This window comes from Alligator sinensis, unplaced genomic scaffold, assembly GCF_000455745.1.
Source record: "Alligator sinensis unplaced genomic scaffold, ASM45574v1 scaffold219_1, whole genome shotgun sequence".
NCBI classification, from domain to species: Eukaryota; Metazoa; Chordata; order Crocodylia; family Alligatoridae; genus Alligator; species Alligator sinensis.
This window is the reverse complement of record NW_005841866.1, coordinates 3,835,430-3,849,247: the sequence shown is the minus strand read 5'-3', so window position 1 is coordinate 3,849,247 and position 13,818 is coordinate 3,835,430. Positions and strand designations below refer to the sequence as shown.

Below are 13,818 nucleotides of genomic sequence, written 5' to 3'. Positions count from 1 at the left end.
CATTACAGGAGTTCAGCATTAACTCATAAACGTTATCTAGTTATCACTAGAACAATCTGTTTAGTCATCTAGTTTTACTGAGGAATAAGAGCATGCTTTGGTTAGATCATTAAGCCTTTAGGGCCAAGTACAGACTGTCAAAAAGTCCAAGGCTGAAATCGATTCAATTTTTGCAGGTTAGTCTAAACTGCAGAGATTAAATTGAGAAGCAAGTGAACAGACATTCACTTTGATTCAGGAAATACAGCCACATGCCTGCAGTGACTCAAGCCAGAAGCCAGGGGTGGGGGGCACAGCGCATGATGGATCATGCCTTCAAGCCACTCCAAAGCTTCTGCCATTTTATAATTTAAGTGTAGTTCTCCGCTTTCTTTGGGTCACACCAGCCCAAGCAGTCCCTTTCAGGCTGTTGCCCACCCGCACCCTGCTCCAGCAAAGAGCAAGGGGTGTGGGCAGCACGCTGAGCTGGAGAAGAGAGAATTAAAGCCTCTTCAAGACCCCAGCCCCCAGCCAGGGCTTGCCTGGGGGTGGCAGTCCCTCTCAGGCTGGTGCCTGGCCGCCGCCCCCCCCCACACACACACACTTTAGCAGCAGAAAAAAAAAAGTCTGGCAGGGGCTGCTACCTCCCCACCCAGGCAGATCCAGCTGCAGTCCCCAGCCAGGTTTCACACCCCCACCCCTTGTCAGCCAGTCCTCACTGCTCCACCTAGGGAGCAGAGGGACAAGGCCAACCCTGCCCTCTGGAGCAGATGGCACAGCACAGCCCAGGGCTGCAAAGTATGCTGGGGGACTGATTTAACTTGAACCAGGAAGGGGTCTAGGACAGAAGTTTCATATACCAGTTTAACCCTGGTTAAGTTAAGTCTGATACTGCATTCAACCAGGTTCATCTTAAACTAGTTCAAAATGGCTGAAGCTGGTTTATGTGCACTGAACTTCTGTTCTATTACAGATTTAAACCAGTTTCTGATCACTTAACCCAGTTTGTGTGTAAATTCTGTCCCTAGCCTAAAACCAAGTCTTGTTCAATTATTTCACAATGGCTACTTTCTAATTACAGTTCACCCCCAAAAGTATTCTTGCTCTGAACAACTGCAATCTGGTGCTGTTATTTTAAATCTTATGTAGTTAAACTGATGCTGCCCCCTTTGTGAGGCCTCTTGAAGTTTAAGAGGCAGATATTGAATTGTTCCAAGAGCAGAATTTGATGGTTTGTAAATAAAATAATCCACAGGAAGCAAAAAAGCATCATAACTGGTGTTAAAAACAAAAGGGCTACAATACAAGAGATTAACCACTTGCTCTGAAGTACTTACTTCAGATAGTAAGTGGTAAAAAACCTGCCAAATGACTACTTAGCAGGCAGCAGCTGACTAGGAGTGCCTTTGAAGGGTATAGCAATGGTCAGGATTAAATTTGTTCAATTGTGTAGCTCAAATACCCCCATACCAATTAATTCCACTTCAAAAGGTGGAATTGCAGTTCTTTTAAAAAAATAAACATGTAATTCTTTATTCTGTACCTGATCGTGGGACACGGATACACAGTGTGCCAGATTTTGTAGGAGAATGATCTTCATACTCTTTTTTACAACGACATAAATAAGTGCCAACTCCATTGAAGCAGTCTGCCTCATCACCACAGATTCCAATTCCAGAGTTGCATTCATTCACATCTGCAATGAAGCAAATGGGTGGTAAGTTGTTCTGTGATAGGGAAGGGAGGCTTGAGGAGGATTTTCTTGGTCTGGGAATCTTTGGTTTGAAGTGATATTTCTACTCCAATCCCATTTTTCTGTACCAATGGCATAGCTCTAGGCTCCTTACTGCACCCAATGTTGCCTCATTCCTTTGTAGTTTCCATTCACATGTTGGGTCTTCTTTAAAAGTTGGATTAGAAGTTCTTTGGGTCAGGGAGTGTGTGTCTTATTTGGACAGTACTTAGTCCAATGGGTCTTGGCGCAAGCCCAGCACTACTAAATACCATAGTCATACAAGTAGGCTTAACAGAAAAGAACTGGCCTATCACAGGCAACAACTTTAAAACAGTACAAAAGCATAGCACATACCTTCAACTGACAGTGATGCCAGCTGCAATTTCTTTTCTCCCACAGATCTTCCAATGAGTTCTTTCAGCTGAGAATGTAGTGAGAGAGAGAGATTTCTTTCTTCTGGTTTTAAGTGAAGCCAGAAGGTAAGCCTCAGGTTTTGGTCATTTGTCCTGCATACAGGGAAAACACCTGTGTTGATGCAATTTCCATTGTGGGATATCCCTTTCCATTTATCAGATACTGTGAGGAGGGATAGAGGCTAGCTTCAGCTCTGGAGGGATTGCTTACAGTGTTGGGAAATTAGTTTGCTCTTTCAGCTCTTGGCTGGCTTGGTTGGGCTGAAGAGACTGAAGTTATTTTATAAAAGACACTAACAGAAGTGATATTTGTTGTGCAATCGAGCCCTTGAAAGTGCTTTATAGCCATGCCCCGACAAACGTACAGCTGTAGAATGCTTTAAAAGTACCCAATTACAGGACAAGTTAAGCCTAATTTAATGAGGGTACAGATGAAGGCACTCTGAAGCAAAGCACCTTCATTAACTTATGTTTGTCCCCATGTCAGACCCCACCAGTCTTTCCTGCCCAAGTGCAAAGGGGCTGGATCCAACGATCTTGTGAGGTCCCTTCCAGCCCCTAACATCTATGAATGAAAAGTTGGAAGATGAAGTTAGTAACTGACACAGAACTGCACTGATATTTAAGTCAGTGGAAGAGGTGATTGCATTCCCAAGTACTGATGATTTGGAGTCACACAACCATACCTCTTTATTTCCTTCAACTTTATTTTGTTGACTTTGCTTGCAGAGAGTTTCAGGTTCTCCTGTATCTGCAAAGAACAGAATAACTAAAGTTTGTTCACCGTGGGATAGCCGATGCTAAGTACAGCCATCGTGACCCATCCAGACAGGGTTTCTTTATAAAGAGGCCTCCATTGAATGATTACACTGTTTGGTGGGGATACCTCAGGAGAGGCTGTTGGTTTGTGAAAGTCTCTCACAGAGAATCTGTCCTCTTGACCAGCAGTTAAACCTCCAAATGCTGGATGCAAGTGGTACAAAACACTGAATTTTCCCTGTTCACCCTCCCTGCAGCATCAACTTGGTGCTTCAGAGAGAAAAAAGGTGCTACACTAGATAGACTTATGATCTGGCCCAGTAACTGTTAGTTCTTACGTTCTGTTCTGAACCCTTTTCCATAGGAAAGGGAACTCATTTTGTTCATTTAGCTTGGGTTCCTCTCCATTACTTTGGAGATACAGAAAAGGGTAGGGGGTTGCGATTCCATTCCATCCCAAGCCACATACAACTTTATCATAGCAATATTTAAATCCTTTGGTAAAGAGCTAGAGATCAGATGGCAGTTGTCAGGGGTACAAGTGGCACAGAAAGCTATGCTTTTCTTCCCTACTTCGTAGATGGACTCATTGCAAATATTATGTGACTAGTTGCTAAAGTGCTAGACACCAAGCAGTAACAGAATATGGGATGGGCAAGTGGGGCACATGCTCCAAGCACCACCTAACTGGGGGGAAAGCAAGGGTGAGGTGTGAGGGCACTAACAGGATGGGAGAGGAGGGGGGTGCCCTTCCATCCCATGCTGCACCTGCACTTCCCAGCCAGCAGGCAGCCTGCATGTTACAAGGTCCAGGGTGTCCCGAGAATTGTAGCTTTGTAGAACAGCATTACTGGTCCTGGAGGAAGCACCCCATTTTTTTGCATCAAAATCAGCATGTTTTGCCCCTTTGACATGGGCTTTGGTGGCAACTTCCCCCCACCCCATACCCAACACCACTGCTAGTCTAGAGCACCTTGTACTCCGTGACAGTGCCCAGATGTTGCTCGAGTGCTGCCTCTGGTGGAAGCGAGTGGGGGTGGGAAACAGGAAGCAGACAAAAAGAAATAGGACTGCCTCAGATGTGTTCTTCACATATGACACTGGAGATATCAGAGGCAAGTCCCAGTTCCTGCCAGCCAGCCAAGATGCTGCCTTAGCAATTTTTTCTTCTCTAGGCAAGGGATTTATGCTACCTGCATCACTGGAGCATGCAGTAGCTTGAAACCTGCTGAGGTGCATCAGCAAGGGCAACTACTTGCCATCTACACCAGGGTCTCTCTATATAGGTATAAGCCTATAAGCAGAAACTGAAGCAAAGGCTGTCAGTCAAATTAGACTTCCAGCCCTGGAGCACACTTTGTGCAATGGGCTGTTCAGTTCTGGTGCCTAATGTCTGAAATGGATCAGTAACAGTTTCATCCCTGCAAGGGAAAATATGTCTGGATTTCAGTCTGCCACTATCACCCTTGGAAGCAAAATGCTTCCATTATCTGCTCCCTTTGGATATTTTGACTACAAAAGTACTATACAAAAAGGGAGTTACAAAAGTGAGGGTTAGGGCCATTATACTGGCCTTAAAATTTATTGAATGTTGATATTTGCACCTCAAGAGATGCAGTTTTACAGTATTTTGAAACCCTCCTGTATGCTAGGCCCTCTTTCAGGAACACAAAGGCAACAAATTAGTATGAGCACTTGTGCACATGGTGCCACCATCACGTGTACATGACAAAATGTGACAAGAAATCATAATTTGTCTAACATAATGGCGTCACCATATACATGTGCATGATTTTTCTGTAAGCATTTCTTTGAGCATGGCAACTCAGACCACCTCCGATGTATTTTAGTTTCATCGAGGCAAGTTTTCCCATTGTGGTTTAAAAAAAAGCTAAACTTGTGCGTGTACATGTCACATGGGTGTGCTAGTGGCTGAAGACAGAGGGTGCATGGGGCACTGGAAGTCCAGGCATGCTTGGGGAAGGTCAGGTTTGGCAGGCCCCGTGCCCTGTCCTCAATACATTCTCCAGCCACCAGTACATACACTGCCCACCTGTGGCCTTCCCTCACTATGCCAGGGGCAAGCCAGCCCATTCCCAGACAGCAGAAAGGCAGTGGGAACAATGCACGGGGTGCTGGAAACCCGCCAAGCCTGAGCTTCCCCACACGTGGGCTTCCAGCATGCTGTGCACCATTGGATTGGGCCAGGTGCTGCCTGCAAGCTGGGGCAGCACCCCCCTGCCTGGGCAGCTCCACAGATGTTTGGGTTGGAAGGGACCTCAAAAGAATCGAGTCCAACCCCCTGCCAGTAGCAGGAAAAAGGTGAGTGGGCCATGTGACCCCACCCAGGTGCTTGTCCAGTCTCCTCTTAAAAGACCCCCAAGGTAGGGGAGAGCACCACCTCCCTTGGAAGTCTGTTGCAGATTCTGGCAACTAACTGAAGAAGTTCTTTCTGATGTCCAACCTAAATGTACTCTCCATCAGCTTGTGGCCATTGCTCTGTTTACCACAGCACCCATTGGAATAACCAGAAACATCTCCTATTCCCTGCTGCCCCCCGGTGAATTCGTATACTGCCACAAAGTTTGTATGCTACCACTGCTGCTGTGGAGGGAAGCACTAGGCCCCTCAGAGCTCAGAGCTGCACAGCCTTTCCCCGCCTTCACAGAGCCTCCCCACCTCCCACAGCTGGGGGTGAGCCGCTGGCAGGCCTGGACCTACCCTCTGCGGTAGTGATGCCCCCTGGGGCTGCCCAGGAGGGCTGCTAGTGGGCAGGTCCCACCACTGAAGGGAAGATCCAGGCCCCCGCAGCCTGCCTCCCAGCCACTGGTGAGGCTGGCTCCATGAGGAAAAAAGGATCAGACCCCTTGCCACTTTTCTGGCAGAGCCTGCCCGCGGATGCCTGGGGGCAGGGAGCTACCAGCATGCTGTCACTGTTCTGGAACAGCAACGGAAGACCCTGAATTGAAACAGCGAACCACAATTAAAAACCCACAAATTAAAAAACTCACCATTTCAATCTAGGGAAACTAAACCCCCTTACGTGTACAAGCACGCAGTAGTATTAGCTTTGGAAAAAGAACCAATATAGTAATTTCAATAGCAGTAAGTTGCACATTTGGAGCACATCAACACTCAATAATGTGCCAACATCATATAGTTTTACAATCAGAGAGCCACATAAGGCTTGGATGCAGGAAGGACACGTTAAGGCTGTTCCGCCAATATACCACATGCAGTGCCATTCCCCTCCCTTTATCTTACGTGAAGCTTCATGGACTCAAGGAGAGCCTTTTTCATCTTTTTTCTGCTCTGTGGGATCCATCTCTCATGTTTCATTTCAGTAGTGACTTCGAATAAGATATCTATCAAAAGAAATAGAAATCTTTAATACCTTAGCACATTTTACAATTGTGTTTATTATTATTTACCCATCTTGTTCTTGGTTACCAACACACAACAGAAAAAAAACATTATATTCCCACTTATTTGTATTGGGATAGTTTTGGCTTAGTGTATTTAAAGTAACTACCTGTAGATATTATACCAGGCTACATGCTGAAGGACATAAAAAGCTAGACAAGTGTGGTTTACTGGTATGCCCTAGTTGTGCCATTAGGTTTTCATAGCAGCTTTACCCAGAAAGATTAAATGCCTTTCATACTTTAGATCTGACTATCTTTTCACTTACTACAAAAGTGTAATGTAGTCACCTTTGAGATGAAGAAAGGAGCTATTGAACAAAAGGATCATTTGTTATAGAAAGTCAACAGATTTCTCCCCTTCCACTCCATCCTAATGCAATCAAATATAGATTAGAAACTGTAAATTGGCCAGATTTCAAAGATTTAAGCTAGTTGAATGATATTTACTTTGTTAAAATCTTTATTCCCAGCTCCTTACAAGTAGAAGTGCATATTGAACTTTAACAGACTGGCTCTTTGGCTTACTATTTGCTGTTTGAATACAGATGTACCTTTCTTCATTGTTACTGGTCATGTAGGATTCAGGTTTTTCTTCTGGCTGAAGAGTAGTAGTATGGGCATGTATAGATGAAACGGGGGCCCCAAATTGAAGCGGTGGATTTTAAAGAGTACTGCTTCAATTTAGGGCTGATTAAACCCCACCTGTTGTGCACACACCTTACTGACTTACTTGACTCTCCAGCAGGGAGGGGAGGGTGAGCAGCTGGAAGGCGGAGTAGTCCCTGAGCTGGTGCTTCCCTCCATGGCAGCAGCAGCCCCCCCCAAGTGGCACCCACCCACAGGCACCCTACTTGGACGGTCTCAGGGGGCACTGCAGCTGTGAAGGGAAGCACAGGGCCCTCCATACAGCTCAGGCAGGCTCGTTCTGGGGGAAGGTTATGTTTGCTGCTTTTCTTGGGCACAGGCTGCTTTCCCAAGCTGCTGCCAGGCTGCCTGCAGGGCTTCCTGCAGAGCCGCACGGAGCCCGGTGCTTCACTCCATGGCTGTAGGTGCAGCAAACTAAGACTCCTTGAAGGAGTGTTTTAGTTTGCTGTGCCCCAAATCATTGAAGGCACATTACACTGCTGAATTTCCTACAGCGGCTGGAATTAACATGCAATACATTGCCAAGGTGTGCAAACACTGACCATTAAAGCGGTGCAAAAGCATTTAGCCCACTTTAAAGTGTCACGTGCACATGTCTCTCATTTAGTTTACAGATACTGTTTGCTTTTCACAGCCATGGTTATAAAAAAACCCCAGAAAAAACAAGCTAAATTTCATCTGCATATCTGAGAGCAAGATTAAACTTGCTCTGACATTCATGCTAGAAAACACTCCCCCATCCCCAAAAACAACAGCAATGAGATACCACAAAAGCCTATTGTTCAAGGTACTTAACTGTTTATGAATTTAACTAAGCTAAATTCCCAAATACTGATTGGAGGTTTATAGCATCCACTCAAGTTAATTAACACATCTGCTACTGATAAGGGTTCCAAGTCTTAAATGACCACTGGGCTAGGGGCAGAAATTATACAAAAACTAGTAAGTGATTGGAACCTGGTTCAAATCTGTAACACATCAGAAGTTCAGTGCATACAAAACTGTTTTCAAAATGGCTGAAACTGGTTTAAAGGTACACCTAGATGAATGTAGTGTCAGACTTAATTGATTTAGGTTAAATCAGTTTACTGAACTTCTGCCTCAGATCCCCTCCAGATTCAAGTTAGCTCAGTCCCTCAGCATCCCAGGATGCTTTGCACCTCCCCAGAATTGCCCCACACCCCCCCTTGCAGGGTGGGTGAGCTAGTCTTGGCCAAAGCTATCTGCTCCTTTCCAAGGGAGCCGTGTTCTAACATCCCCCAGTTTCTGGCCTGGGCCACTGCAGGAAAAAGTGAATGTCTCCTTCAAGCTACGTAGCTTAGATTAACCTGAGAAGATTGAACTGATTCGGCCTCAGGCTTCTTGACCGTCTATACTTAGCCCAAGTGATCAAGACTTCCTTTAAAGCTTTGTACCCTCTAGCCAGTCCTAGTCCCACTAAGATTAGAATGCTATAGTTTATGCAGGTTATGCATCTAACATACTAGGTACTGAAAAGGTATATTCCCCTGGAGTGATTAAGTTTACTGCAGTTCAAAGACTGCACTTGCTTGGTACTTAAAACTATTGATTTTTTCCTTCCAGTAGGAGACTCCATTCCAATAAGCCCTTTTTTCTTGTTGTAGAAAAATCCTATTGACTGGGCCCAGACTCGTTTTTCATTAACTGCATTTGGGAAGCTAATGCAGCAAGTCTCCAAGAACTAAACTTAAGATATGAAGATCTAAAAGAAAAAAAAACAAAAAACAAAAAAACCTGGGAGGAATAAGCAATAGGAAGCAGATGAAATAAAGAAAAAGGGAGAACAGTGATTAAAAGAGCAAGATATATTTGCAGGCTTCCCTTATTTTTCACATGTACTGTTCTCAGGTGTCCTTCACTAACATGATGTTGATACAGTCTACTGTAGTAGCATGCAGTTTTACAGTAGATTTCTCCTCATTAGGATTACTGGAAAGCAGGTCTGGAAGGGACCTCACCAGGTCATCTAGTCCAGCCCCCTGCTCAAGGCAGGATCATTCCCGACTAAATCATCCCAGCCACGTGCCTGTCCAACCTGCTGTTGAAAACTTCCAAGGATGGAGATTCCACAAGTTCTCTAGGTAGCCTGTTACAATGCCTGACAACCCTCACAGTCAGGAAGTTACTCCTAGTCTCTGACCTAAGTTTCCTCTCCTGCAGCTCCTAGTCATGTCCAGCCCAGATGCCAAGGCAGTCACACATGTGCTCCCAGCTCCCCCACCCCAGCGGAGCAGAGCAGCCCGATTGAGGGACGAGGAGCAACAGTCAGGTAAGCTGGGGAGAGTGAAGGGGAGGGGCGATGAACCAGGCCAGCTGTAGGGGATTGGGAGGGGGGTTATTTTCCCCCACCCTCCCATCCCCATATAGCCGAGCTGAGCAGGAGCCACACTCACAAGCCAGGCAAACAGGCACGCGTTGGAGTTTGCACAGGTGGACACATAGAAGGGGCCTAAATTCCAAGAGTCAGCAGCTTCGGACAGAGACTTCAGGCAAGCGAATGAGGAGGGGGTTTACGATGGGGACGGCAACATGGAGCACAGCCAGGGATCCTGCCCTGCTGTTGCCTCATCAGTGGAGGCCTCACAGGAGCTCCAGGGCAAAGGCCCTTGGCTGGGTCAGCACTGTCCTTCCCCCAGTCTGTGGGAGTTGCCTGGTAGGACCTCTGGGGCCTGGGGTCCCCTCACCTGTCCCACATGTGCCTGGATTGAGGCTCTGGAGGGGCAGGTGAGGGAAATCCAGGCTGGGGTTGGGGGGGGTACTGAAGGATGATGCAGCACAGGAAGTCGCAGATGCGTCTTCTCCTACAGCAGCCCTGCAGGCTGAGCAACAACCGGAAGAGGAGACACTGGGTCATCGTGGTGGGAGACAACCTCCCGAGAGGCATGGAGGGGCCTATTGGTTGACCAGATCCCACAGTGCAGGAGATTTGCTGCCTGCCCGGTGCCAGAAGCCAAGACATCACTGCGTGAGCCCAGGTGAGCACTAAGGGACCTGATAGACATCAGGATGGGGTGCAAAGGCACCCATTGGGAGGCTTAAAATGTCTCTACACTAATGCTAGGAATATGGGGAACAAACAGGAGGAACTTGCTTGCAAGCAACAACTTCAACCTGGTTGGGCTAACTGAAGCCTGATGGGACCCTACTCATGATTGGATGGTAGGCATTGAAGGTTATAGGTTGTGGGGGGGGGGGGGGGGACCTTTGCTCTTTGTTGAGGGGTAATATAGATCTTCTATAAAAGTGAAGATGGGATCAGAGGAGGGCCAAAGTGACATACTGTGGGTTAGGATACAAGGGGGCTGAGGGGAAAGGGACTTGGTAGTGGGGGTCTACTATAAACTACCACACCAGGAGGATGAGCTAGACCTGGAATTCTTTGGGCAGCTCAGGAGCCGTATGGGTCGAGAGATACGGTTGTCATTGGTGACAAGCTACCCTGACATCTGCTGGGAGGATCAGTCAGTCAGAACTAAATCAGTCATGTAGGTTCTTAACCTACATATAGGACCTCCACCTAACACAGGAGGTATGATCCCACTAGGAGGGAATGCCTTACTGGACTTGGTGCTGGCTACAGGGAACCTGCAGGTACAAGGCAACTTAGGGGATAGTGAATTCACTATCTGGCAAAGGGTGGGAAAAGTAACCAGAGCAGAAGTACTAGACTTCAGAAAGGCTGACTTCAGTGTGCTTAGGAGATTAGTTAGTGGGACATTAAAGTTCAAGAGCATTGACAAAGATAGGGGTCCAGGAAGGGTGGTCATTTGGGTGCAGGAGGAGGCAATCCCACTGCATAGAAAAAGGAGGCAGAAGGGGCTAAAAACCCCTCCTGGCTAAATAGAGAAATCCAGGAAAGCTTAAGGGCAAAAAAAAGGGGCATACAGGCTGTGAAAGCAGGGGGTAGCTACCAAGGAGGAGGCTTGCATTTGCAGGGAATCAGTTAGGAAGGCCAAAGCAGCATTAGAACTCAGGCTGGTGACAAAAATTTAGGGGGGGGGAAAAAAAAAAAAAAAAAAACACAAAACCACACCAACAAGTCCTTTTTCAGGTATATATGGAGCAAAAGGAAGGCGCAGGGCAGCACAGGACCCGTACAGGATAGAGAAGGGCAATCGGTGACAGATAGTGGGGACAAAGCTGAGCTCTTCAATGAGTTTTTTGCCTCCATTTTTGAACTCTGATCTAGACAAATCTCTGAAATGCATTACTAACAGAAGAAACACCAGGCCACCAATTGTCAGTGCTGACCTAGTAAAGAGACACTTGGAGGGGCTGGATGTGTTTAAAATCAGCGGGACTGGATGAGCTCCATCCAAGGGTGCTGAAAGAATTAGCCAGTGTCATAGCAGAGCCACTGGCACAACTGTCTGAGCACTCAGGTTGCTCAGGTGAGGCCCCAGAGGACTGGAAAGAGAGCCAATGTGGTCCCCATTTTCAAGAAGGGGAGGAAGGAGGATCCTCCTTCCTATAGACCAGTTAGTGAGTCTCACCTCTTTCCTTGGGAAAACCCTTGAAAAAAATAACTCTATCCTTGGGAAAACCCTTGAAAAAATTATGAAGGAACACATTTGTAGGAGTCCAGTGGGTAATACAATGCTGAAGGGCAACAAGCATGGGTTCATGGCAGGTAGATCCTGCCTGACTAACTTAATTTTGTTCTATGACCAGGTCACTAAATGCATATTTGTAGGAGTTGAGGTAGATGTCATCTACTCTGACTTTAAGAAGGCCTCTGACATGGTGTCCCATCCATTTCTTATAAAGAAACTGAATGGCTGTGCCATAGAGGATTACAGCCATGTGGGTGGCAAATTGGCTTAAGGATCATACTCAGAGTAGTGGTGAACAGGTCAGTATCGACCCTGACAGATGTGGGCAGTGGGGACCCCCAAGGCTGGGTCCTTGGGCCAGTGCTGTTCAATATCTTCATCAGTGACCTGGATGAGGGTGTAGAAAGCACTCTGTCCAGATTTGCAGATGACACCAAACTATGGGGCAAAGGAAACACTCTGATGGGAAGAAACTGAATCCAGGTGGAACAGGACAGGTTAGAGAAGTGGGAAGAGAACAACAGGATGCAGTTCAACAAGGACTAGTGTAAGGTACTGCACTTAGGGAGAGAGAATCACCAGCACACTTATAGGCTGGGGATGACCTTCTCAGCAGCAGAGCGGCAGAAAGAGACCTTGGAGTCGTTGTCAACTCCAAGATGAATACGAGTTGTCAATGTGACAAAGTAATTAGCAGAGCTAACTGCACTTTGTCATGCATTAGTAGGTGCATCATGAACAGGTTCAGGGAGGTGATGCTCCCCCTCTATGCAACACTGGTCAGGCTGCAACTAGAGTACTGCGTCCAATTCTGGGCACCACAATTCAAGAAGGATGTGGACAACCTTGAGAGGGCCCAGAGGAGGCCACTCATATAGTTAGAGGTCTGCAAGGAAGGCCTGATGAGGAAAGGCTGAGGGACCTGGATCTTTTCAGCCTCCGTAAGAGAAGGCTGGGGGGGATCTTGTGGCAGTATACAAAATTCACCTGGACATCAGGAAGACCTTCTTCACAGTTAGGGTTGCTAGAATCTGGAACAGGCTTCCAAGGGAGTTGGTGCTCTCCCCTACCTTGGGGATCTTCAAGAGGAGACTGGACAAGCACCTGGCTGGGGTCACATGACTCCAGCACTTTTTCCTGCCTAGGGCCAGACTCAAATGATCCATTGAGGTCCCTTCCAACCCTAGCATCTATGAATCTATGTCCTCTACAGCCACAGAGAAAAAAGCCCATCTCCATCCTCTCTATAATCATCCTTCAGGTATTTGATCCCCCTCAGTCTTCTGTTCTCCAGACTAAATAACCCTAGGCGAAGAGTCATTAGCCTGAACAAGTCTTCAGTGACAGAGTAGGTTAGCTGAACACTACTGGTTGATTTCCATCTTTTGACCAAAAACTGGATGAAAGTCAAGTTGTGTGTACAAGGACTTAAACATGTGCTGAAAGAACCTGCTCCCCCCAAATCACTTACCACCAGGCTTATGCTGGGATTCTAGAGTGGTATCATTTTCAAGAAATGCCAGGAGGGAAGCCAAATCTGTATCAGAGTGAGAAGAGAAAGATCAGTTTAGCAGCCCTTAACCAAGAGCTATAGACCGTGGAGGAAAAGGCAGTTTAACAGTTTGATGTCATCTTCAGTATATTAGGCCTTGTGCTAGGGGCAGCTCATGAACAGGCCTAGTGATCCAGTTGTGTTTTGGGGTTGTTCTACAATGAAGGCTGTGGAGACCTTCCAGTAAGAGTTACAAGTCACAAAAGATTCTCCAGCATTCCTTGGAAGACGCCCCAGAATCTGCATCACTGTATTATTAACCACAGAATTCTGCTTGTCATCTTGTCTAGGTATTTGGTATTGAGTACTTAGTCTCTGCAATTGGTCTTGAAGCCTGGTGGATTAAGTTCTTGCAGTGATGCCTTGAAGGGGCAGGAGCGTCAAAGGACATTGAAGCACTTTACGTCCAAAATCTAGGGGTTTTCACTCCTCTAAAAGCAACACTGCACACATGAGATTTGTAGTTGTCATAGCTCCAGAGAAAAACCATGAGCACTGGACAAGATTTCTGAACTTACCTCTTGGAAGTGCAGATGCTTAAATCTCACCTATAAGAGATTGGTTCCAAGACCATACATGGGCCAAAGGGAAGTCTAAAAATCTGGATTTAGTCCTGTAAGAAGAGACTATGAAAACTTAAGGAAGAACATTAACCTAGACATTTCTATTTTCTTCCCTACAAAGCTATCACAAAAAAGGAAAAAAGCTGTAATTGGTTGCAGGCGGGGGGGGGGGG

General features: G+C 46.5%; 1 protein-coding gene and 1 long non-coding RNA gene across 2 annotated transcripts in view; one reads left to right on the top strand and one right to left on the bottom strand.

The window, feature by feature from the left end:
* Positions 1 to 13,818, bottom strand: part of LOC102371266 — a 26,648-nt gene that overhangs the window by 2,724 nt on the left and 10,106 nt on the right. Inside the window, exons 5-9 of the mRNA XM_006016748.2 lie at positions 13,002 to 13,067; positions 6,151 to 6,251; positions 2,814 to 2,878; positions 2,069 to 2,220; positions 1,523 to 1,675 (exon numbers count right to left, since the gene is read on the bottom strand). Of these exons, the coding sequence (XP_006016810.1) occupies positions 1,523 to 1,675; positions 2,069 to 2,220; positions 2,814 to 2,878; positions 6,151 to 6,251; positions 13,002 to 13,067 (537 nt within the window). The remainder of the gene's footprint in view (positions 1 to 1,522; positions 1,676 to 2,068; positions 2,221 to 2,813; positions 2,879 to 6,150; positions 6,252 to 13,001; positions 13,068 to 13,818) is intronic.
* The window catches only part of LOC102371100, a 17,755-nt gene continuing 6,059 nt past the window's right edge, over positions 2,123 to 13,818 (top strand). The window contains exons 1-3 of the long non-coding RNA XR_323012.2: positions 2,123 to 2,193; positions 9,138 to 9,246; positions 9,785 to 9,952. This is a non-coding gene — a long non-coding RNA (uncharacterized LOC102371100). The remainder of the gene's footprint in view (positions 2,194 to 9,137; positions 9,247 to 9,784; positions 9,953 to 13,818) is intronic.